Source organism: Sinocyclocheilus grahami, unplaced genomic scaffold, assembly GCF_001515645.1.
Source record: "Sinocyclocheilus grahami isolate Dianchi unplaced genomic scaffold, SAMN03320097.WGS_v1.1 scaffold699.1, whole genome shotgun sequence".
In the NCBI taxonomy this organism is placed as follows: domain Eukaryota; kingdom Metazoa; phylum Chordata; class Actinopteri; order Cypriniformes; family Cyprinidae; genus Sinocyclocheilus; species Sinocyclocheilus grahami.
Window position 1 is genome coordinate 460032 of NW_015505878.1, and position 23621 is coordinate 483652.

The window sequence follows — 23621 nt, forward strand, 5'->3', positions numbered from 1 at the left end:
TATATATTATATTTATATATTAATAAGATCATTTTACATAAAAAATAAATAATATAATATAATGTAATAATATTATCTTATTTTTATATAAATATAATACATATTTCAATATATATATATATATATATATATATATATATCATTCCAAAAGCCCCCTTATTACATGGTCATTTGCCAGCATTGACAACTTAAAGCTGTTTATGACGTCAGCAGTGCAATATTTAACCGGAAGGGTCAAACTGACGGTTATTTTGATCAGTTACGACTCGTTAGCTCTAGCATTCTGCCCGCTTCAAATCAGATACAGAGATGAAATATAGCGGTGAGACCACATTTATTTGAATTAATTATTGCATTTAACTGAATTAATTATCGATCGATCATCTGTTTAGTTACTTTGATTTGACCTCGTTGCTGAGGAAGATAATGTAGCGATCTATTATCTATGCTATTTTATTAATAATAGTCACGGGGCAGCACCGACAATAAGTTTCTGTGTGTGCGCAGCACAATCTGCAATCTCTGACCTCTCTCCCCCTCACTGGGCCTCATCCATGAAACACGAGCAGAACTAATTTTTGTGTAAATCATTTGGAAAGTCGTTCTGATGTATATTTTCAGATTCATGAAAATGTTCGTATTTTGATGATGTTAGTTGGTACGAAAGTGCTCCCTACACTGCTCCCTACAACGTGTAAATGGTGCATACAACATTCAAACGTTCTGTATTCTTTTAGACAAACTGATTACACTGCATTTTTATGAACTATGTATTATAATGATATTTAACGAGTTCATTTGCCCTGTTTTTTCTTCGTTTTTTTACTCTTTAACTTTGGGTAAAACACAGAGCTCGTCACTGTCCCTTTTTACACAGCCATCCAATCAGAGTGGAGTAGAGGCGGGACAAACACTACATTGACCAACCATCATACTTGTACAACACAACAATGGAACAGTTAATATGGCTAGTTACTGCATTTTTATATTCAGTAATATTCTTCAAAATAAGATACTCATTACATTTTACTGCCGTGAATATTCCAAATAATAGCAAACAACGCGTCACTCCAGAGAAATGCAGTGCCTCCAAAGCTCTCTCTCAAGCACCACCAGCTGGTCGATTTCAGAAGAGCACCAGACATTATCTCAGCTGGCTAAAAACGCTCTGGTGGACACACCAAATGAAATGAATTTTTTCATTTATTGTTAGGCAAAGCCTATTAGTCTTTTATGCATTTATGCAATATAACTTGCCAAACCTGAGAACTGAGTCCAAAGGATTCCACACCATTCCTAGATACGTAATTTGCGTAGCTGTAATTCATAGGCGGGGAATGTGCTAATTGTGAATGAGTGTGCATGTGTGCCCTATTTACGAATGATTGGAATTCATTAACATACACACATTTTAAGGGGTCATATGATGCTATTTCAATTTTTCCTTTCTCTTTGGAGTGTTACAAGCTCTTGGTGCATAAAGAAGATCTGTAAAGTTGCAAAGACTAAAGTCTCAAATCCAAAGAGAGATTCTTTATAAAAGTTAAGAGTCTGTAAAGATATAAGTCATTGTGACAGTGACAGTATAAGTCATTATAATCAGTAATTATGTCCCCACTGGATGCAACAAATGCCTTGTTTATAATGGGTTTAACTGGTTTTGTCTTGTCGCGCCGGGACACGGCATCACAGTATGGTAGGGGCGTAACATTTCCGTCACACCCTTGAGGTATTCAGCCAATCACAACGCACTGGATAGCTGGCCAATCAGAGCACACCTCGCTTTTCAGACCGATGAGCTTTATAAAAATGGATGCGTTTCAGAAAGGCAGGGCATAGAGGAGAAACAATAATGAACAGTATGTGGAAAATAATGTGTTTTTTGAACCGGGGGCTGGGGTGTGGTTGGTTGGTGGTTAAAGTAATGCCAAAAGCACCCAAAGTAGCGCCATCCCAAATATCAAAACTCAAAATATGTAATTTCCATACCTAAAATACATATTTTACAGTTGGCCCTCCTTCAAAAAACTTAACATCTAGCACAGTTTTATCATAGGTAGAATCAGGGCTGTAGCTGGGGTTTGCGGGGCCCCGGTGCAGGTTGTACCCATGGGCCCTGTTTGAAATCATGTAAATAGCATGAATAAATAGAACAAAGATAGAAATTTAACAATGTTTAGTTTTTTCAAGTTTGTAGGTATTCAGGTACAGAAACCAAATAATCAAATGTAAAATATCATTGTATAGTCTTCACTGTATAAATTAAATATAGATTAGTTCTTGTTAAAACAAAAGATTTATTCAGTCAAGAGCAGTGAGTGATTTTCTTTTATTTTCTTGGATTAACATTTAAAGGTCACATATTTTACACATTTCTGGAGTTTTATTTTAAGTCTTGATGTCCTTAAGAATATATATTTGCGGTATAAGTACCAAAAACCATCTCAATATATTTATACAGCTCCTTTCTCAGAAGCTCTGCAAAGAACAGGTTGATTTTGGCCTGTCTAATTAATATTCATGAGCCTCTCTTCTGATTGCCCTGTTGTTTTCTGAGTGCCGCATGGACAGGCCAACCACAGGTAACTAGGGTCATGTATGCTGTAGCCTGCTGTGAATTGGTGATACTCACAAGTAAGGTCAATAGAAACACCGGTAATGATGGCCACTGCTGAGGAAAATGTTGTCCGGCCTTACATGTTTGCGCCGAACTCAGACACCGAATCGGCGATGACAGGAGACAACCAACCACCTCTTCAAACGCGTTTACAACAGGGTGTTTCAGAATGGTAATAAGTCTTGATGTCCTTAAGAATATATATTTGCGGTATAAGTACCAAAAACCATCTCAATATATTTATACAGCTCCTTTCTCAGAAGCTCTGCAAAGAACAGGTTGATTTTGGCCTGTCTAATTAATATTCATGAGCCTCTCTTCTGATTGCCCTGTTGTTTTCTGAGTGCCGCATGGACAGGCCAACCACAGGTAACTAGGGTCATGTATGCTGTAGCCTGCTGTGAATTGGTGATACTCACAAGTAAGGTCAATAGAAACACCGGTAATGATGGCCACTGCTGAGGAAAATGTTGTCCGGCCTTACATGTTTGCGCCGAACTCAGACACCGAATCGGCGATGACAGGAGACAACCAACCACCTCTTCAAACGCGTTTACAACAGGGTGTTTCAGAATGGTAATTCATGTTTTTTTTTTTTTTTTCAAACACCGAATGCAGTAAACACAAACCTGACCAGCCGAGCATTTGCAATCACGTGAACTTGAAGACACTTGTACAAATGCGGATGGGTGACATGAATGGAAATTATTCCAGATTGGTAATGTAGTATTTGGTTTCTGTATTCTGTACTGTATTTTCCTGCCCTCAAACCTGGCAATCTAAAGGATCAAATGCCGTGTATGGCGTTTGAGGTAATTTGTGAATTAGCATAGACATATAGTCTATGCCTACTGTGCAATGATGTAGTTTCCTAACATCCAGACTGAATAACGTTTTCTCGACATGTTTCCGTGTCGTTGTTGCTCAGCAATGGCATGGACGCGATGTTGTCTGGGGGTTTGGCAAAAGGAGAGTGGAACGGTGGGCGGTGCTCAGGAGGTGACTGAAGGCGGTGACTGTGTAGTTCTGACGTCACCTTTTTACGGAAGTCACAACGGTTCATGAAAAATCACAGCTACTTTATGCAGGCTGTGTGCATTTGACTGTGGATTGACTGTTTTGAAACGTATATGGTAGTTACATAGCACCTAGACCTCAGTTATCATGAAAAAAGCCAGGAAATTTCAGTTTTGACAATATGGGACCTTTAAGGACACCGACACAGCCGTGGGCCCCTATACTCGTCACCACCTTTCACCTCATTAGCGACATCCCTGGGTAAAATGCAAAATGTTTCAATACAAGCATTTCAGTCAAATGTACTTTTTGCAACATTTCAAACCTTTAACCCACAGGGGAAAATCAACCCATGGCAACAGTTTAAAAGTAGCCCAATTCTATGGGGAAAAAACGAGTGTCCATCTCATAGTCCAAATCACTGAAATCAAAGTTCAGTATTATAGTGTAAGAATGACAACATATCCACGTGTTCTAGTCTACTACTAATAAAATTATAATAAAAAAACACTTTTTAAAGGAGTATTTACCAAAAATATTATTTACCAGAATTTATTTAGGAGAAAAATGTAAATGTGCAGTATATATTTTTTTAAATAAAATCAATTAATTGGAGATGCTTTTGATTATTAAAATGTAATGGAACCATTAAAATGGAATCCAGAAAATAATGGAAAACAGAATTTGGTAAAGATAAAACTGTAAAACTCAATTAATTAGACAGGTTTTTTGATTAATACAATTTAATTTAACCATTAAAACAGAGTATAGAAAAATGAAAATGGAAAAAACTGTATTTGGAAATAAAACGGATTTCATAGTGCCCTATAATTATAATAAAACATTTTTGTGGTAATAAAAATAGATGTAAGTGAACAATAGCCTTTAAAATTACTTAAAATACATATATAATCACAATGAGGCAATAATAAGTAGTTCAAATAAAGTATCAAAAGCAAGAAATCATATGGTTTTATTGAACAAAATTGTTAAAATACATAATGTATTATAAACAATAGAGCTAATGTACATTACGCATTACAACAAAGGCCTGCAGGGGGCGCCAACGGCCTGCCGATTGTTTTTACACATTACTCTGCGATTTAATCCTTGTTTAATATTGACCAAGCACCATTTCATTGAAATGTCCACTTAATCTTTAATATTTGGTAATTTCTTTAGGTCAGAAATGCTATTGAATAAAATCGACGAATCGCGACAGCCCTATTCAAAAGATATTTAAATTCTCCACCTATAGCAGCTCCCTGATGCGCGAAAATTATATGCAATATTGGAATGTTTGCGGGAGTGGGCGGGACTGAACACAAAAATCACGGGAGCAGGCGATAATGGTCAGAAATTCAGCGGGAGTGGGATTAAGAAAACAGTCAGGGCTCTAATACAAAAACCAATCAGAATCGAGTATTCAGACAGACCATGGAATAGTATAATATAATATAATATCTTTAGAGATTACAAAATCATTTAAATGGATGCACACTTACGCTTGTTAGCAAAGCTGACTTTAAGTGCTGGGGTCACATACTCAGCAACCTTTTTCCAATTCCCATGTTGAGATGGTACCCATGCCATTATGGCACACATGTATTCACCAGCGTCAGCATCTGTGGTACGAAAGAGGCGGAGCTTGAACGTGTAAGGTTCCATTCGAGTCACTGTAATAAGCCCCGCCTCCACACGGCTCTTGTACGTCTTGCCTGGCACAAGGTTCCCATTCTCATCCAGTGACACAATGGTGTGAGTAGATACTGGTACGTCACCAGGCTGAATGTCTCTGTACAGCCACGACACTCCCAGCCGTCCACTACGAAGGTTCGACATGTTCGTGACTTTGCATTCCAACTCCGTCGGGTCACCAGATAACTTTGCGTTCACAGATGAGCTCAGAACAACAGTGTAGTCTGGATCTGAGAGAGAAAGAGAAAATAGTCAGTTAAACTAAAATTTTTGTCTTGCACATCTATTTCAATATAAATACAAAAACGTATAAAAAAGGATAAAACCTAGATTTTTGCTTTTTTAAGGCATGTTGTACATTCTAGGATGTTATTTTAGCACATTTACCACAGAGGTTGTGATTTTTCTATATGGCTGCTAGGGTGTTCTGGGTGGTTGCAAGCCCTAACAAAACACACAAAAAGTTAAAAAAGACAAAATACACCAAACAAATCTAAGAAGGCCCTTTCAAAACAAAACATAGAAAAATCTAAAAAGCAAAACAAAAACAAAACAAAACAAGAATGACAAAAAAACAAAGCAAAATTAAGCAAAACAAACAAATAACAACAACTGCATCAAAACACAAAACAAAAAAGCAAAGCAAAAAATGTAAACCAGACAAAACAAAGAAAACAAAACTAAAATCACCCTTACAAAACAAAACACAAAAAACCCTAATAAATTACACAAAACAAAAAAGCTATAAAGCAAGACAAACAAAAATAAAACAGAAATCTCAAAAGCAAAACAAACAAAAACACAAAAAAACTAACAAAAAAACTTGAATAAAACAAAAAAACCTTAAAATCAAAAATCCCTAGAAAATGACACAAAACAGAAAGCTAAAGCATAAAACAAACAAACACGCAACTAAAAAGCCCTAACAAATCAAATCACCCCCCCAAAAACCTCCAACCATAACAAAACAACTCGCACAAAACATAAGGAAAATGTAATGAAGCCAAGAGTGTTGGGCGATATGGTCATTTTTCAAATCGTAATATCGCCAGCCCGTGAGATCGCCGATACACGATATTATGTTGGGTGGGTGGGTGCAAGAGTGAGACTCTCTGTACTTGTCATAGGCTATTTCATAACTATTTGGTGTTTTAAACTGTGTGGGTGCATGAGAAAGAGCTTAGAAGCACCAATAATCCATTTAATATACTTTCAAACATACTGATCAACTAACATGTAGAACCGCGCGTCCTGGGACAAGTTTGCTGCATCGGCGCAAGGAAGTTATTAGAATAAAAGGTCTGCAAAATCAGTCAACGATTTATTTTAAAGACCAACAGTTTAACACTAAATATTGGACATAAACAAACACGTAAAATATAAAAGTATTTAAAACAGGTAAGTTCGTATATTTGGAGTAAAGTAAAATTGAACGGAAACATCAGTCATATACAGCACTCTGGACCACGTGCCCCATGACGAGTCCAACGCACCGCCACAGAGACAATAATGAGATTCTTTCTAACATAACTGTGGCATTAAACTCAGTTAGTGAGGGCGCAGTTAAAATATTGCACATATATAGGCTGTTTAGATTACTTGTTAAAGTGCCATGAAATACCTTATCTCAGCAGACGATATACTGTACATCTGTGTTTGTGGTTGGAGACTCCTTCACCGGTTACAGGCTCTAATCCTCATTTGTGTGTGTGTGTGAAGTGCGGTGCTGAAGTGAAATAGCGGGGCAATTTGATAATAATAGCTGAATTATAATAGGCCACCTAATAATAATAATAATTTAATACATTAATAGGAGAATGAGCCTAATATCGTCTTGACTATCGACAAAGACATCTGCTATCGTCGATATCTCTGACTATCGTAGATACACGATACTATCGTCTATCGGCACAACCCTAACTCAGTCCATATTTGTTGAACAAAAGAAAGCTGATTCTTCGCTATACCAAAAACACATTTTAAATGACTTAGAAATGTGAGACAGTATAAATGTTCCTCCCACAACAACAAACATCGACTCACGTGCAAAATTACACACTCATTAAAGGTGCGAGCTGACCCTGTTTCTCAGCTCACCAGTGTCAAGTGTTTCTGGGCTTTGTGCCCGGTGGGCAGTGAAAGACTCCCTGCATCGCTTCCTATACAGCTGGGACCTTCATGCATGGTTGAGCAGTACTAGATGTATATACAAATAGTGTGCCAAAGAAAACGCCATTCTCCCACATATACAGACTCTAAATACTCACAAAACACAAATAACTCTGAAAAACACACGAGAGAGGAGCAGGACAAATGAAAATCATCCAGACTCTCAATCACATACACAACTGACTTGAGCTTTACATGTGGTGGTGGGTTTTGCATTCAGCTTTTGGATGTCATGCCAACTGAGTCACTGGGACCACCTGCACTGTGTGGCTTTCATCTGCATCACTTCCTGTTCAATAAGCCCCTCCCACATATAGCATAATAATACACAGAAATTCTGCATATGTATCAAGGGTTCATTTACTTGGCATATTGTTGACTCTGATAAAGCCTCATTATGTGTTGAAATTTGGAGTCCTAAAATGACCTAAAATGGATTTTATCCCTGCTTAAAGGGATAATTCACCCAAAAATGAAAATGTTGTCATCATTTACTCACCCTCAAGTTATTCCAAAATCCAAACCTGTATGAGTTTCTTTCTTCTGCTGAACACAAAAGATGATATTTTGACGAATGTTGGGAACCAAACAGTTGCCGGTAGCCATTGAGTTCCATAGTAGGAAAAAAAATGCTATGGAAGTGAGTGGCTACCGTCATCTGTTTGGTTAAAAACATTGGTAACACTTTACAATAAGGTTCATTAGTTAACATTAGTGAACTACTTTAGTTAACATGAACTAAGCATGAACAATACTTCTACAGCATTTATTAATCTTAGTTAATGTTAATTTCAACATTTACTAATGCATTATTAAAATAAAAAGTTGTGCTTGTTAACATTAGTTAATGCACTGTTAATTAACATGAACTAAGAATGAATAACTGTATTTTTATGAACTAACATTAACAAAGATTAATAAAATACTGTAATAAATGTAATAAATGTATTGTTCATTGTTTGTTCATGTTAGTTAATACATTAAATACCAAGTTCTGTCATGAAACTCTAGATGGTGCAGGCTGATAAGTCCTTAATGTAAACTGATGATATTCTTAGCATTAAATGACTAGTCACAAGCTGATTTGTTCATGTTACATACGCAGCCAATGAGCTTGCTGCTTTACATTTAAATGACTGGATAGCATCCGCTTGAGCATTGCAGTGCGCTTTCAGAGTTCCTCTGAAACCCTCCATCTTCCCCAGCTCCACCTGTATAGATCTGCTGCGGGTTATTTTATATGCTATTTATGCAGCAGCATTATGTCTTAAATACTCATAGCACCATATCGGCATATGTATTGGCAGTAGCAAGTTCCTGTACTTGCTTGCAGCAGCAGCAATAATCTACAAATACAGCAATAACCAAGAGCAGCAGCAACGTAGCAGATCTATTACGCCAAGACCAAATACATTAACATTGTCATTTCCATTACCATGCTACAATCTCCTGAGAGATGTCATGATAGAACTAACATTAACTAATGGAACCTTATTGTAAAGTGTTACCAAAACATTTTTTAAAAGTTTCTGTGTTCAGCAGAAGAAAGTGAAACATACAGTGGAGGGTGAGTTAATTTTAATTTTTGGGTGAACTATGTCTTTAAAAGAGCAGATAACCTAGTTCAGCTGGCAATCAAACTTAAATGACCCATTAAAACCATCTTAGTGCTGGTTACCAATGTAAGCTATATTTTCAGTTTTTACAAAACTTTTAATGCTCATGGAAACCAAAAATATTGCTCTAAATAAGAAACATTGCTCTAGAGAGAATTTCATGACAATTGTTTGAGTTCATATTAAGATCTTTGACTTTTTATTGCATAATTTGTTGTTGTGGTAAATCTGAGCACAGTTTAAGACATTATTGAGATCTATTTTAAAACAACTGGGGCTTTTTTTTTTTGAGAAATAAAATAATTAAGCAAGTATCTCCATTTGATTGCTGCTGCTTAGGAGAAATAACTGAGACATTAATAGTTAACAAGTCAACAAAAACCCATTTAACCTGATTGTGAGAGGAAAAACTAGCATTGTCCATCTAAAAGTAGTCATGGACATTTTTACATTTTTTAAAAAGATGGTTGTTGTCATTACTTAAAAAATATATTTTCAGTAATTGAGATAATGATGAAACAAAATATAACAAAAATATCAGATGGAAAACATTTATAACTTAAACTAGAAATAGATATGTTACCTTGACAATAGGTTTAAGCTGAAGTACTAAAATGACAAACTGAAACAAAAATAAATAAAAAAAATGTAAAAGCTAAATATATAAATATTTATAAATATTAATATTAAAAAAGAATATTATTAAATATTATTTTAAAATAATTTATTTTAAAATAATATAAAAAATTGACAAATTAAAAAAAAAACATTACTTTTACTTGAAATAAACGTTAACTGGAATAAACTACTAAAAACTTAAACTTTTATTTTAACTAGTTTTATTTGAACTAGCTAACATTTATCATTCTAATTAAGTTTAGCTTGATATATATATATACATATAAAAACAGAATTAGACATAATTATATAAGTAGACATAATTAAAAAATAAAACTACCAAAAATTACAAAAACACAAAATTAATTACTAAATTACTTAAAACTTAACCATAACCTTACAATTTAACTGAAAACCGAAATGATAACAATGAAATATTATAAAATATAAATATAAATCAAAATATAAATAAACATTTAAATAATGGTAATATAAATATTAATATAATATAACATAACAGTATATAAATAACACTGGTTCGAACCGGTTTAATATTGCTTCTTTTTTTTCAAGAGGGGTGACTACTTCCCAGTTAGCTAATTACTTTTTTTTAAGTTAGTTACTTAGTTTGTTCCTCCTGCGAAAGACCTTCATTATTCTAAGCGCAGTTTGGTTATGACTTTTTGGGACTGAGTGAGGAGAAACAGATGCTTAGCAAGCAAGAGAGAGCTCTAGTTAAAGAAAGATGAATAAAGACGAGAACATGTCGACAGTGTGTTTCTTTATCCGGACAAACAGAGCAGACAAGATGAATGTTCCACAGGAGCTCTAAAGCCGGTCGCTATGGATGGGAACCGAGTGTCCTGGGAACGGAATAAGGGGCCGAGAGAGGGACTGTCAATCACCTTAAACAAGAGCCTCTCCACTGCACACATTCAGTCGACATTATCAGACTTTATCTCTTTGTCCTCCGTCTTCTCTCTATTTCATTCTCTCATACTTTCTTTTGGTTTGCTGCACACCTGTCCAAAGAATGAGCTGCAGTGCTTGTATGTTATCAGGTGGAGCAGCAGAGTAGTCCTCGTCTGTTTGGTTTAATTGTTAATTAAATACAGAGAGACTAAAGCAGTGAAAGCTACATTTAGATTACAGGTCACCTGATCCTACTCTTTTTTTGTTTACATAAGCACTTAACTGGAGATTAGCTACCAATGGAAAACAACACTGCTGAATGACACCAGATAATCTCTCATTTATTAAGAATAGAAAAGTATAGAATTAAATATTACTTAATACAGTAAATGAGAATATAATTGTAAATCTGAACAGACTAGAAAAATCAGAACAAAACAGAACTGACTAAAATCACTTAAACAATTAAAATTATTTGATAAAAATCAGAAAGAACGATTAATCAGGATATAAGTTAAATAAAAATACATCATTCAATAATAATACATTATGATATCATATTAGAATACTAATTACAATAATAGAATATGAATTATTAAAAACTGAATAGAATAATTAAATAGAATAATTCATCAAAATACAAATTTAGAAATCAGAATAAAATATATATTAATTTAATAAAATTAAAAGTCTTAATAATAAAAATTATTTTATTATTATTATCAAAATAGAATTAACTGGCAAAAGAAACAATAAGAAAATAATATGAGAATAATAATTTTATAAAATACAAAAGAACAATTAATCAGAAAATATATTAGAAATTAGAATAAAATAGGAAATCATTCAATAAATTAAAAATATTCAATAAAAAGTAATTACTTTTATTAATTTAAAACTTATTTGAACTTTTCTTAAGTATTTAATTTTATGAATCAGAATAAAATCTAACAAAAGAAAACACTAACATTAAAATAATAATTTTAACCAGAATGTAACTAATTGTTCTATTCCTTAAATGGTTCAGGTCATACATAGAAGGGAGAGGTTATTACGTGAGTATAGGAGACCATGAGTCTAAGTGGACGTCCATGACGTGCGGAGTCCCACAAGGCTCAATTCTTTCACCATTCTTGTTCAGCCAGTATATCTTTCCACTGATTAAAATAATGAGAAAGAACCAAATTGCTTATCACAGCTATGCTATGGTTTACCTAATCTTATCGCCAAATGACTACAGCCCCATTGACTCCCTCTGCCAATGCTTTGATGAAATTAACAGTTGGATGTGCCAAAACTTTCTTCAGTTAAACAAAGAGAAAACTGAAGTCAATGCATACATTGACTCTAGGGGTCAAACAACTAAAAATCAAGTCAGGAATCTAGGTGTGATGCTGGAGTCAGACCTTAGTTTCAGTAGTCATGTCAAAGCAATAATTAAATCAGCAAACTATCATCTCAAAAACATTGCAAGAATTAAATGTTTTGTTTGCAGTCAAGACTTAGAAAAACTTGTTCATGCCTTTATCACCAGCAGGGTGGACTATTGTTATGGTCTCCTCACCGGTCTGTATCATCATTTACTATTTTTAACTGTTTTCATTTCATGTTAAATCAATTTTTTTAAAAATCATTAAAAAATGTAATTCCTTGCTTTTACAATTGGGATTTTTATGATTATTTTAATTACTTTTATGCAAAGCACTTTGAATTACCATTGTGTATGAAATGTGCTATATAAATAAACTTGCCTTGCCTTGCCTAATTAAAATATATATTTAAAAATCAGAATAAAAGAGATAATAGAGAATCATTAATAAGTCAAAAGATTCACTAATAATAATAATTTTATTCATCAGAATTAGGGTTGGGTACCGTTCACATTTTAACCGGTACGATACCGGTATCTGAATTTCAGTACCGGTACCCAACGGTACCTTTTTTTCGGTACTTTACTCTCTGTGTAATTACAAAAACATTAATTTCAGTGAAAAAATAAGTCCAAAAGTCTCAATTTCAACATTTTGAACAATAGGGCCCTACAAACCTTTTCTTTCTTTCTTTCTTTCTTTCTTTCTTTCTTTTTTCCCCAGAAATTCTTGTTTTAATTTTTCAGAAAATCAAATGAAGGCATTAAACATTTATTTTAAATCAAATGAAAATTAAACCCTTTTATTTTTTGGCAAACAAACTGAGGTTTACTGTTGAAATTAATACATGGAAGAAAAATTGTGTGAATATTCCTTTAAAAAAATGTTTTAATAGGATAATAATTGTATAATTTCTTTTTACTATTAAGTGATTAATCTAGTTGTAATATTTATTTTGATCATTTAATTGCTTTATTAAATTTGATAGAAAATTGAATATTTAAAGATTTACATTACAAAAGTAATACAATAGTAATATATTTATTTTACATGTTAAACCATACTTTTATTTTGACAGGTTGCCATTAAGTTTCTGTGTGTATACAGTATGATGATGCTAGTTTTCTCAAATGAAACTGTAAAATACTCGCGAAGTGTCTCTCACAGCAGCTCTGGAGATTAAGTTTTTTTGTTCATGCCATCATATCAGAAGCAGAGGCCGAAAATCACTGCGAGCATCACGCGTGCTTCAGTATTTGTATAGTAAACAAAACCGTGTTTCTGCCATTCATACATACAGAGGCAAGCGGAACATGCAGGATTCATATTTAAACAGTTTTTTTGCATTTTATTATTTACAGACACTAGTTCATATCGCGATTCGAATTAACTGGCAGTGGCTACTTTTGATTTATTCGTCCAAAATTGACGAATTCTGTGTGATTCCGCGCTATAGAGTAAATTACGTTTTTATGAATTGACTCCGCGATCCCATCCGCGTTTTCGCAGAAACCATATGCAGGTGCGTGTCTAGGTGCCCCCGCTACCAGATGTCTTGCCATAGGCTTGTTTTTAGTAAATTTCAAATTTTAGGCGGTTTCTATAGTGTGATCTTAATGACAATGTCGAGAGTGCATAATGTCACACGATCCATGTGCGCCAGAACGAATCTCTCCACTCCCAAGAGGATTTCCTTCACTCACACAAAACTGGATGTGTGCTTTTAACATACATCGTTCCGCAAACTCACCCCCTCCCCCCCCCCTCGTAAAAGTACCGAGTTCGATACCCAACCCTAATCAGAATAGAGTAGAACTGACTAAAGAAACACTTTATTTAGAAATTAGAATAGAATAGAGAAACTCTTAAGGAAATAAAACATATTACAAAAATATATAAAAAATAAAAATCATCAAGATTAATTCAATAAAATAAAAAATAAATAAGCAAATATATTTATTATATAAATTACGCAATAAAAGGAAAAACTAAATAAAACAAGTAAAATGTAAAAAAAAAATTTATATAATTTTAATCCAAGAGACTCATGATATACTGTATGTACACAACGATACAGCAAACAGGCCAAATACTAGAGATGATATAGAATGAACATGGTTTTTGGTTGCTGGGCTCACCGGGTCTTAAAATCATTAACGCTAATGAGTTTGAGCAGTACAAATCATCCATCAGTGCATGACAAGATGAAAAACAGCTACTGAATTCTCGACAGAGACTTCAGCTGTTTCCCCAACTATTCAGCCGGCGTTCCTTCATAAGATCTCTGAGCATATGGCATGGGTTCAGGCGGTACAGTATGTCAGCGTGGTATTAGTGCACTTCACTGCTTTGATTGAGCACTGCGCAGGCGACAACAAACATGCCGTTTTTCAAAACTGGTTGATAACGGCGCAAACTACAACATGCCAAGTGTGCAAGACTATTTACAGCACTTATCAGAAAACCACGATAAGAGACGCACCACCTCCAACATGACTTCATCATCAAGAACTCAAGACACCACAGGTGCAGACTTTGATCTTACAATGCAAAAATAAGGCACAAATAATTGTGCCGCACACACAGCGGCGTTTTTCCAAGGAGCCGAACTAAAGTCAATTGGATTGCGTGTATTAAAGAGCTCAATGATGTGATTATAAGAGCAAACACAACAAGACAAATAAACAAGAGCGACATTCTGGGAATGCTGGCAGGAGTTTGTTTATAGCGATACAATCGTGAGGAACAGATATTTCACACTAGGAAATGCATTCATTGTCTTTTCTGGTGAGGTGTAAATTGTCTTAATTAGTTTAGCCATTTATAAAGAAATTCATACTTTTATTCAGCAAGGATGCATTAAATTGATCAAAAGTGACAGTCAAGACATTTATAATGTTACAAAAGATATAAATGATATAGGCCTAATTGTTGTTCTTTTGAACTTTCTATTCATCAAGGAATCCTAAAAAATAAAATGTATCATGTTTCCACAGAAATATTAGTCAGCACAACTGTTTTCGACATTAATAATAATCATAAATGTTTCTTGAGCAGTAAATAAGCATTTTAGAATGATTTATGACGGACCATGTGACACTGAAGACTGGAGTAATGATGCTGAAAATTCAACTTTACCATCACAGAAATACATTACATTTTTTACTATATATTCACATAGAAAACAGTTATTTAAAATTTTAATAATATTTTACAATATTACTGATTTTACTGAATTTTCCAAATCAAATAAATGCAGCCTTGGAGAGCAAATGTTAGTTTAGTATCATCAATATACTTTTATAGTGTTTAAGAATTTATTTACATTTTGAATTCGATTTTATTTATATATTTTCAGTTTCATTTTAGCTTTTTTTTTAATTTTGTTGTGTTTTGTCATTTTATTTTTTATCTTTTTTGTAAAAAAAAGTCTATAAAGTTTTTTTTACATTTTTATTTATTAGTTGTTTATTTAGTTTATGTTTTTTAATTTATTTTAGCACCTGAAGTTAAACTGAAAAAATTAGAAATGCTGGATTGCCAATTATATATATATATATATATATATATACAGTACATATAAACTTTTTTTATGGTTTTATAAGCCTGTGGTGAGCATAATAATTTTTTTTATAAAAACATTAAATAACATTTGAACAGTGCATGTGTGATGCTCGCTTAGAGTTTGAGGGAAAATAATTAAAGATTCATCTTAGATAGCATAATCATGCTGCCTACTTTTTTATTTAAACTGATTTGAATCAAGCATCCAAAGCAAAGGAAGTGAGAAAACAAAGGAGGGAAAAATAATACTTTTCAGTGTCCCACACAAAAATACATTCTCAAGTTCAGACATTAGCAGTTGCACAGGTAAGGTGTTTTTCGGCAAGTTTAGTTTAGTTTAGTTTTATTTAAAGTTTGACATAACAGGATATTGTGGCACAAAAACCTGAAATGTGTCAAACATACACATACTCCAAGACAATCATTACTTAGTATAAAACAAATAAAAGATAACTGATACACAAGCATAATAAAGAAAAATAAAACATTTGCTAAAATATATACATATATACACACACACACACACACACACATATATATATATATATATATATGAATAACACAGATTCAAAGAAAAGGCATCCTAATTGAGGACCTGTAAGTTATCCATACAACAAATTTAGAGCACGGGGAATAAAGGAGAGTTCATGATGTTTGGTTTTACTCCTGGGTACAACACATGTCTTGAGCCGCCGAAGAGATTAAGTAGGTGTTGGAGCCATAGGCAGGAAACAATGCAATGGTGATGAACTGTCCTTGAGTATTTTAGTAAGTGTACGTATGGTGGCTTCCTCACGCCTCTCACTCAATGTTGGGAGAGTTGAAGTCGGAATGCCTAGAGACCTGTTTCCTGGAACCGTGTGTAAAGAATGAGAGTCAAAAGGTTCAAGGCTGTTCTAAAGAAATGAAAGTGGCTATTTTAAAGATCTAAAAACATAACAAGATTCTCTTTAACTTTAAGTGACGTGACTGTAGATCATAGAAGGGTGGTGCTGAGATACTGGAAACCAATAATAACATTCAATTAATGCCGGTTAAAAAGATTGTGTAAGTATGTGAGTGAGTGAGTGAGTGAGTGAGTGGGTGAGTGAGTGGTTGGGTGAGTGAGTGAGTGAGTGGGTGAGTATGAAATATATATATATATATATAATTTTGTTTTAATTCAGCTTTAGCTTTAGTTCAACTTAGTTTTGTTATTTTAGTTATTTATTTCCAACTAACAATTCTAAGTTAGTTTTGAGGCAACATTTCAAATTTTCATTTAGTTTAGGTTTTTCATATAATGTTTATTTTATTCAGCTTTATTTTAATTAACAAAAAATGTTTTTAGTAATTTTACTTAATTTAACTTAAAACTATCTGTTTTAAAAATAAGCATCCGAAATGAAACCTATTTATCTCAAACCTGCAGGCACTACTAATCTTGCTATATAAGAGTTGTATCACGCTTACACTGTCTGAGGAACGATGCAGACAAGGAGTATAATAAACAGTCTTTTTTAAATTCACGAAACACTGGGGTAATCCAACACGGGAGCGAGGAATGACACATGTACCGACGAAGTATACAGGGGCTTAAATGCTAGGGATAATTGGAGACACACAGGTGGATCACATAAGACAATCAGACTAATAAGGAAACACAGGAAGAACTACGGGGGCAAAACAGGTACAAAAGTCTGACATGGCGCCCCCTCCCGGAAGGTCGTCCTCGCACCGTAACAACAACAGAGGGAGGCATAGGTGGGAGCTTGGGAGGAGGCTCAGGAGGAGGACGGACACCCGGGAGGAGTCCAGGGAGGAGACGATGGAGGGAGGAGCCAGGGAGGAGCCAGAAGGGGCTTGGAGCAGGAGGAGTACAGCTGGACCCAGGCCACAGCCATAATGACAGCCCACGGTGGAGCCGACAGAGGGAGGAGCCATGGAGGAATGGCCGCTGACTCCAGGGGGCCGACCAACGGAGGCGGAGCAGGTGGTGGTGGTGCCCGAGGCGGAGAGCCAACGAGCCAGGGGGATGCCGAGGATCCGGGGGGCAAGGGTGGAGCTGAGGACTCTGGCGACCAAGGTGGAGGCGGAGATCCGCGGCGGAGCCGGAGTGACTGAGGACCAAGGTGGAGCTAGCGGGGGGAAGGAGCCTAATAGAGCCGGTGGGACGGAGCAACAAGGTGCAGCCGGAGGAGCGAAGTCCTGAGGCGATGGCGGGTCGACGCCCGACCAAGGCGGAGCCGGAGGGATGAGGGAGCCTGGTGGAGCTGGTGGATCAACAGGTGACGGTGGAGGCGAGGGAGCTAGGAGCCGAGGTGGAGCCGCTGGGTCTACGGGCCGAGGCGGAGTCCGGGCCTCGGAGGCTGGAGGCGGAGGTGAGGGATTCTCCAGCCACGGCGATGCTGGAGGATGGCAGACCCACGGAGATCACACCGTATTGATGGTGGGCTGAGGGCGAGCAGAGGGGCTGCCAGACGACAGCGGTGGAGGAGGCTGGAGCGGGTGGGAGAGCAGGCATTTGTGAGTCTCTGGGCATTCAGGGCTTAACTCTAGATCGGAAGCCCCCTCTAGACTGAACACGGGAACAGGATGGCGCTCTGGAGAAGTAGACACTTGGGGGCGCTTTCGAGGAGCGGGCACTGGAGGGTGCTCTGGACTGGAGCCCTCTCTTCTTCGCTTTGGCACTTTCGCCGCGCCATACTAAGCTCACCCTCAGCCGCGGTGCAGGGGGCGGAGCTCCTTTCCGTGCTCACACCGTCCGTGGCTTTCTCCCTCATAACGGGCATTATCGCCGGCTCTCACACCTGGTCTGACGGATACAGCTCTACGTCCAGGGCGATCCTTTGCTCAGTCACTCGGCTTTGCGTTGGCTTGCTGATCGCAACGGGAATTGGCTCGCCATCATCGGTGGGCTCGGGCTTTATCTCCGCACAGCGGGGAGATGGTGGGCTGGGCTTTGGGTCGGGAGTGGAACTGGCGAGATTCTCTTGGGAAGAGGCGGGGGACGGAGATCCATTTCTCGCCAGAGTCCACTCCACAAAGGTGGCGAATTCTGCTCGAGGACCATCTTTGGATGACGATGAGCGCGTTGTCCGGGTAGCTGGTAAGTTCGGCGAGGGTCAGAAACAGTCTGGTTTGGTCCCCGAGCGAGCGCTCCCCATGCTCCAGCAGGAGGAGGAGGAATTCGGGGTGAAGGAGGGGATCCATTAGGGCACACCATGGAAACAAAAACACTGTGAGAAAAACGAGAAACAAAACGGAGGGGAAACACGCAATTTAAACTGTTTTAGTTCGGGTCTTCTGTCATGCTTACACTGTCTGAGGAACGATGGAGACAAGAAGTATAATAAACAGTATTTTTTAATTCACGAAACACTGGGGTAATCTAACACAGGAGCGAGGAATGACACATGTACCAACAAAGTAGACCCGACAGGGGAAAAAATGCAAAGATAGGGGCTTTAATGCTAGGGATAATTGGAGACACACAGGTGGATCATATAAGACAATCAGACTAAACGAGGACAGGAAATTGACCAAATAAGGAAACACAGGAAGGACTACAGGGGCAAAACAAGTACAAAAGTCTGACAAGTTGATGGATAGAAGGTTTTTTAGTGAATAATGATTACAATTTCTGTCAAGTCCTCAACTAGAGGTGCGCTGATCCGATATTCAGGATCGGTATCGCTCTGATACTGCCATTTTCTGCCGGATCGGGGTATCGGTCAGTTGAGAACGATCCAAATCCGATATTCTGCATATACTATTCTGTGTTTGTTAAGCCCCACGAAAGGCACAAAAACATTATAAAGCACCATAAAGTTTTTGTGCACTATATTCCAAGTGTTCTGAAGCCGTTCCGTAGTATAATGTGAGGTACAGATGAATATTTAAGTCAAGTTTACGTAAACTCTTCTCTCCACTGCAGCGGTCTGTCATCCTCCATTCAACATTCAAACTGCGTGTCGGGTTCGGTTACGACAGTCAAGATGATGAAAATCTCTCCAAGATAATTCAATGTTCCTATTATTATACTTGATCTGTAGATAAATATCAATGATTTTGCATAAAATGACTTTATCTTGCTGGAGTTAAGTGCTGTTTCTAAAGCATGTTACTTTCTACCGGGTGTCTGTTAGATCACTACACTGGAGTAGAGAGCACTATGAATTGTTCTTCACGCGCACACTAACTGAAATTTAAAATGGTTAAAAGAAGAGATTAAATAAACTATCGCACAGATATAATACACTACGCATCAATATCTCTTCCCTTTGTGCTTTGAACTTTTTTATGTGGCGCGCTGCACACTGTGACTCCGTCTTGCTTCAAGCGCATCATTCTGCGCACGGGATGCGCATAAGCGCTTCGTGCCGCTCTGTATTGGAGCATACATTTATATACATTTATTGTTTTCCATGAATGTATTTTCTCAGATTATGATTATATATTTTTCCATTTGTTATTTTTCTTTATAATGAAGTTGTCTATATTTAGTAGATTGTGTGTAACACACAAAAGAGTTTTGATCAGGTCAACACACACTGAGGTATAGGAAAAAAAAAACTGCGCTGATATCAGATCGGTATCGGTATTGTCCAATACTCAGAATTTTTGGTATCGGATCTGGATCTGGATGGGTTCTTAAAAAATGGTATTGTGCCACCCCATCCTCAACAAATGTGCAAAATCAAACACAGCAATGAACATATGAAATTCATATGAACGAATTGAATGTTGTTTTCTGTATTTTTGGAGCTCCAAAATCTTCTAAAACAAAATCCTACACATTTCAAACTCACTGAGATGAGTAAATCACACCAGAGTCTGCCTTTTAAGGTGAACTACTCCTTGTAGTTCCTAACAAAATAAACAGTTTGAAGCTCTTCCCTGTGAATCACTCTGACAACGAGATCCCAAACGATTAACACTGACTTCTAGCATAAGCAACTGGCTTTTAGCCTGTAAATATAGACAACAGTCCTCCATCAGAACGACCACCCACAGCCTTTCATGCAATAGCTGGTGACAGAGCGAATCTTCAGAAACACGACACTAACACACACATCTCATGCCTGAAACTTGCTTATTAACACGACAGAGCTAAACAGACTGAAAAACTAATGAATGCAACATTTCTACTTTCACTTCTAGACAGCAGACATTGCTGGACGGGTTAAGAACTAACCAGTCTGGTAGTGACAGTAAAATAACATGTTTAGTTTAGCATGCATGCTTGATTTTATCTGTGGTTTTACATTTACGATATTCTGAATATACACACATATTTGTGATCATTTAACTGGCAACATAAAATATAGTGAATATTTTTATGATTGTAATTATTTCACTTGGTTTAAAGATTTCATAATGGAAGACAGAGATTTTTAATTACCGTCTCTGGCTTAAACTTCAAAAACAAAAAATGGCAATTAATTTCCATGAATTATTTCAAACTGTCCATTTGAGTGAATCATTAAAACTGATTCTTTAAAGTTTGCGGTTTCACTAAAATGTTCACATAAGGCATTTTTTACTTATTAAAGCATTTCTGTCAGGACCACTATCGTCAAAGATGACTGACAATTAGCATACAGTTTGGATTGGCGGTATGGTTCTGTTCTGGGCATGATCCTTCAGAAATCATTTTAATATGCTGATTTGCTGCTCATGAAACATTTATTATTATTATCAACATTGAAAAAGGTTGTGCTGCTTCATATTTTTGTGGAAATGTATATGTTTTATTTTTCAGGATTATTTGATGAATAGAAAGTTCAAAAGAACAGCATTTATTTGCAATATAAATCTTTTGTAACATTATAAATCTTGACCGTCACTTTTGATCAGTATTAACTTATATTTAAACAATTGTACTTTATTTAATCAGTGTAAGTAAAAATGATTAAATATAATTTATTGTTTTTGTTCATTTAGTAATTTTTTTTTTTAAATGCCTTGATTATTTTTAATCTATTTACTAATTAGTAGTATTAAATAAAATATATTTCTAACAGTAACTAAATGGTTCCGTAAATGTATTTACAAAATAAATCACAATTTTAAGCTATTTAGATATATATTAAGATATACGCAGTTGAAAAATTATTTTACCTATATCATCCAGGCTTAAATGACACTAAAAGACGTCTCATCCACATCAGTCTGATAAAACGTGATCTGTGAACCATCTTCATGGAAGACCATCTCTTAAAAGATATTTTCATTGCACTAATATAAACGGCATATTATGCTTTTAATGCCATTTAAATACCAAATAATCTACATCCAATTAATATTTTATGGATGAGGGAAGCAGAACGCATTCATATGCAGCTGTAAAGAGCTTCAGATGGCATTTTCTCTAAATGTCACACTTTGCCACAAAACGTGAAACGCTATGGGGTGCTTATGTTAAGAGTCATGATATTATAAATAATACTTCAGAAACAGGAAAAGGACTGTCAATAAAAATTAAGCAACACACTTACTTTGCTTTATAACGTGAACACGTACGGGGTCTGAAATCTTCTCCGTGACCCAGTACCATCGTCCACCATCGTGCTGAACCCACGCGCTCACTTTACATGCATATAGTCCCGCATCAGACATCTCCACTCCGTGAACCTTGATCTGGAAATCCCACTTTCCCAATCGTCTCACGTCCACGACATCAGATGTGTTGGTCAACACGCCGTCACGACTCAGATGGGCCAGAACATGGGTGCCGTTCATCAGCCACATCACCTCCAGTTCAACAGAGGCTTCAGCAGAAACCGAACAGGTGAGGAGCAGTGTCTCTCCTGTGGACAATGTGGTGTCATCCTGAACCTGAACGATGAGGGAGTTCGCTGATGATTTAAAGGGAAAGAAAAACGGAAAATATGGAAGTATTAGTAATGGAACTGAAATAATTCAGATCTTAATAATATAAACTACATGAATATGCCAGTATGCAACCTTAAACCTCATGTTGTTCCAAACTGGTGCTGTTATTGTTAACTAAAACTAAAACTAAAATATAAATAGTAGATGAAAAAAAAGAATATAATTATATATATATGTATATACACTGAAACTGAAACTGAAAATATAAAAAAGATCATTTAAAATATGGATAAATACGATATTGTCACGCACACCACACGGACACAGATGCAGGCTTCAGCGAAAAACAGTTTATTTATAATAAGTCCAAACCAAGAGGGCAGTTCCTTGAAATAAATAACAAAAAAAAGCCAGGGCGTTAGGAAAAAATAGTCCAACAGAAAAACTGAGCAACAAAAACTCTTGCAAAAACACCCGGCAGAGGGCGCTCAACGGCGCGGCCGCATGGGGGATTCGAGAGTGGAGAGGGGAGGAAGAGGCGAGAGAGCCGGCGTCCAAGCGGGGCGAAAAACTTCTGCGGGGATGCAGACGCCCGGTCTAGGAAACGGGGCAGGAGAAAAAATAGAGAGAAACAAAAACCAAAACGAATGGAAGTAACCACAACCTGACAGGAAGCCGACAATGGCGCGGACAGACCAGACTAGACAGGACCAGACCAGATGGCTGAGTGTTGGCGAACTGGCGAACAACGATCTAGCACTGGACGACACACAAGAGGGAAAATAAATAGAGCAGGAGATTAACCGAACATTGAATTCAGGTGAGCGAAATCAACCAATAACGAGCAGTAGGGTGGTAACGAGAGGGAGGGAGGAACGCCACAGAAGAGTACATGGTGAACGATCAAAACAAAACACCATGTGTTCACAACATGTAGACAGATACACAGCCCAAAAACCGAAGGACAGGGTGATCAAACAGAGGACATGACAGTAATAGTATAAAAATAATAAAAGCACATAATACAATTACTAAAATTAAAATGTAAAATATTAAATATAAAAAGCTAATTAAAAAATATATCTAAATACTATAATAGTAAAAGTACATAATAAAACTACTAAAATTTTAACTAAAACTAAAATGGAAACAGAAAATACTAAATAAAAGCTCCTTTAAAATATTTATAAATACTATAATAAAAATAAATATATATATTATTTA

General features: G+C 36.3%; 1 protein-coding gene across 1 annotated transcript in view; it reads right to left on the reverse strand.

Moving 5' to 3' along the window:
• Window positions 1-23621, reverse strand: part of LOC107559799 (prostaglandin F2 receptor negative regulator-like) — a 61168-nt gene that overhangs the window by 19391 nt on the left and 18156 nt on the right. The window contains exons 4-5 of the mRNA XM_016243768.1: window positions 22061-22420; window positions 5140-5562 (exon numbers count right to left, since the gene is read on the reverse strand). Of these exons, the coding sequence (XP_016099254.1) occupies window positions 5140-5562; window positions 22061-22420 (783 nt within the window). The remainder of the gene's footprint in view (window positions 1-5139; window positions 5563-22060; window positions 22421-23621) is intronic.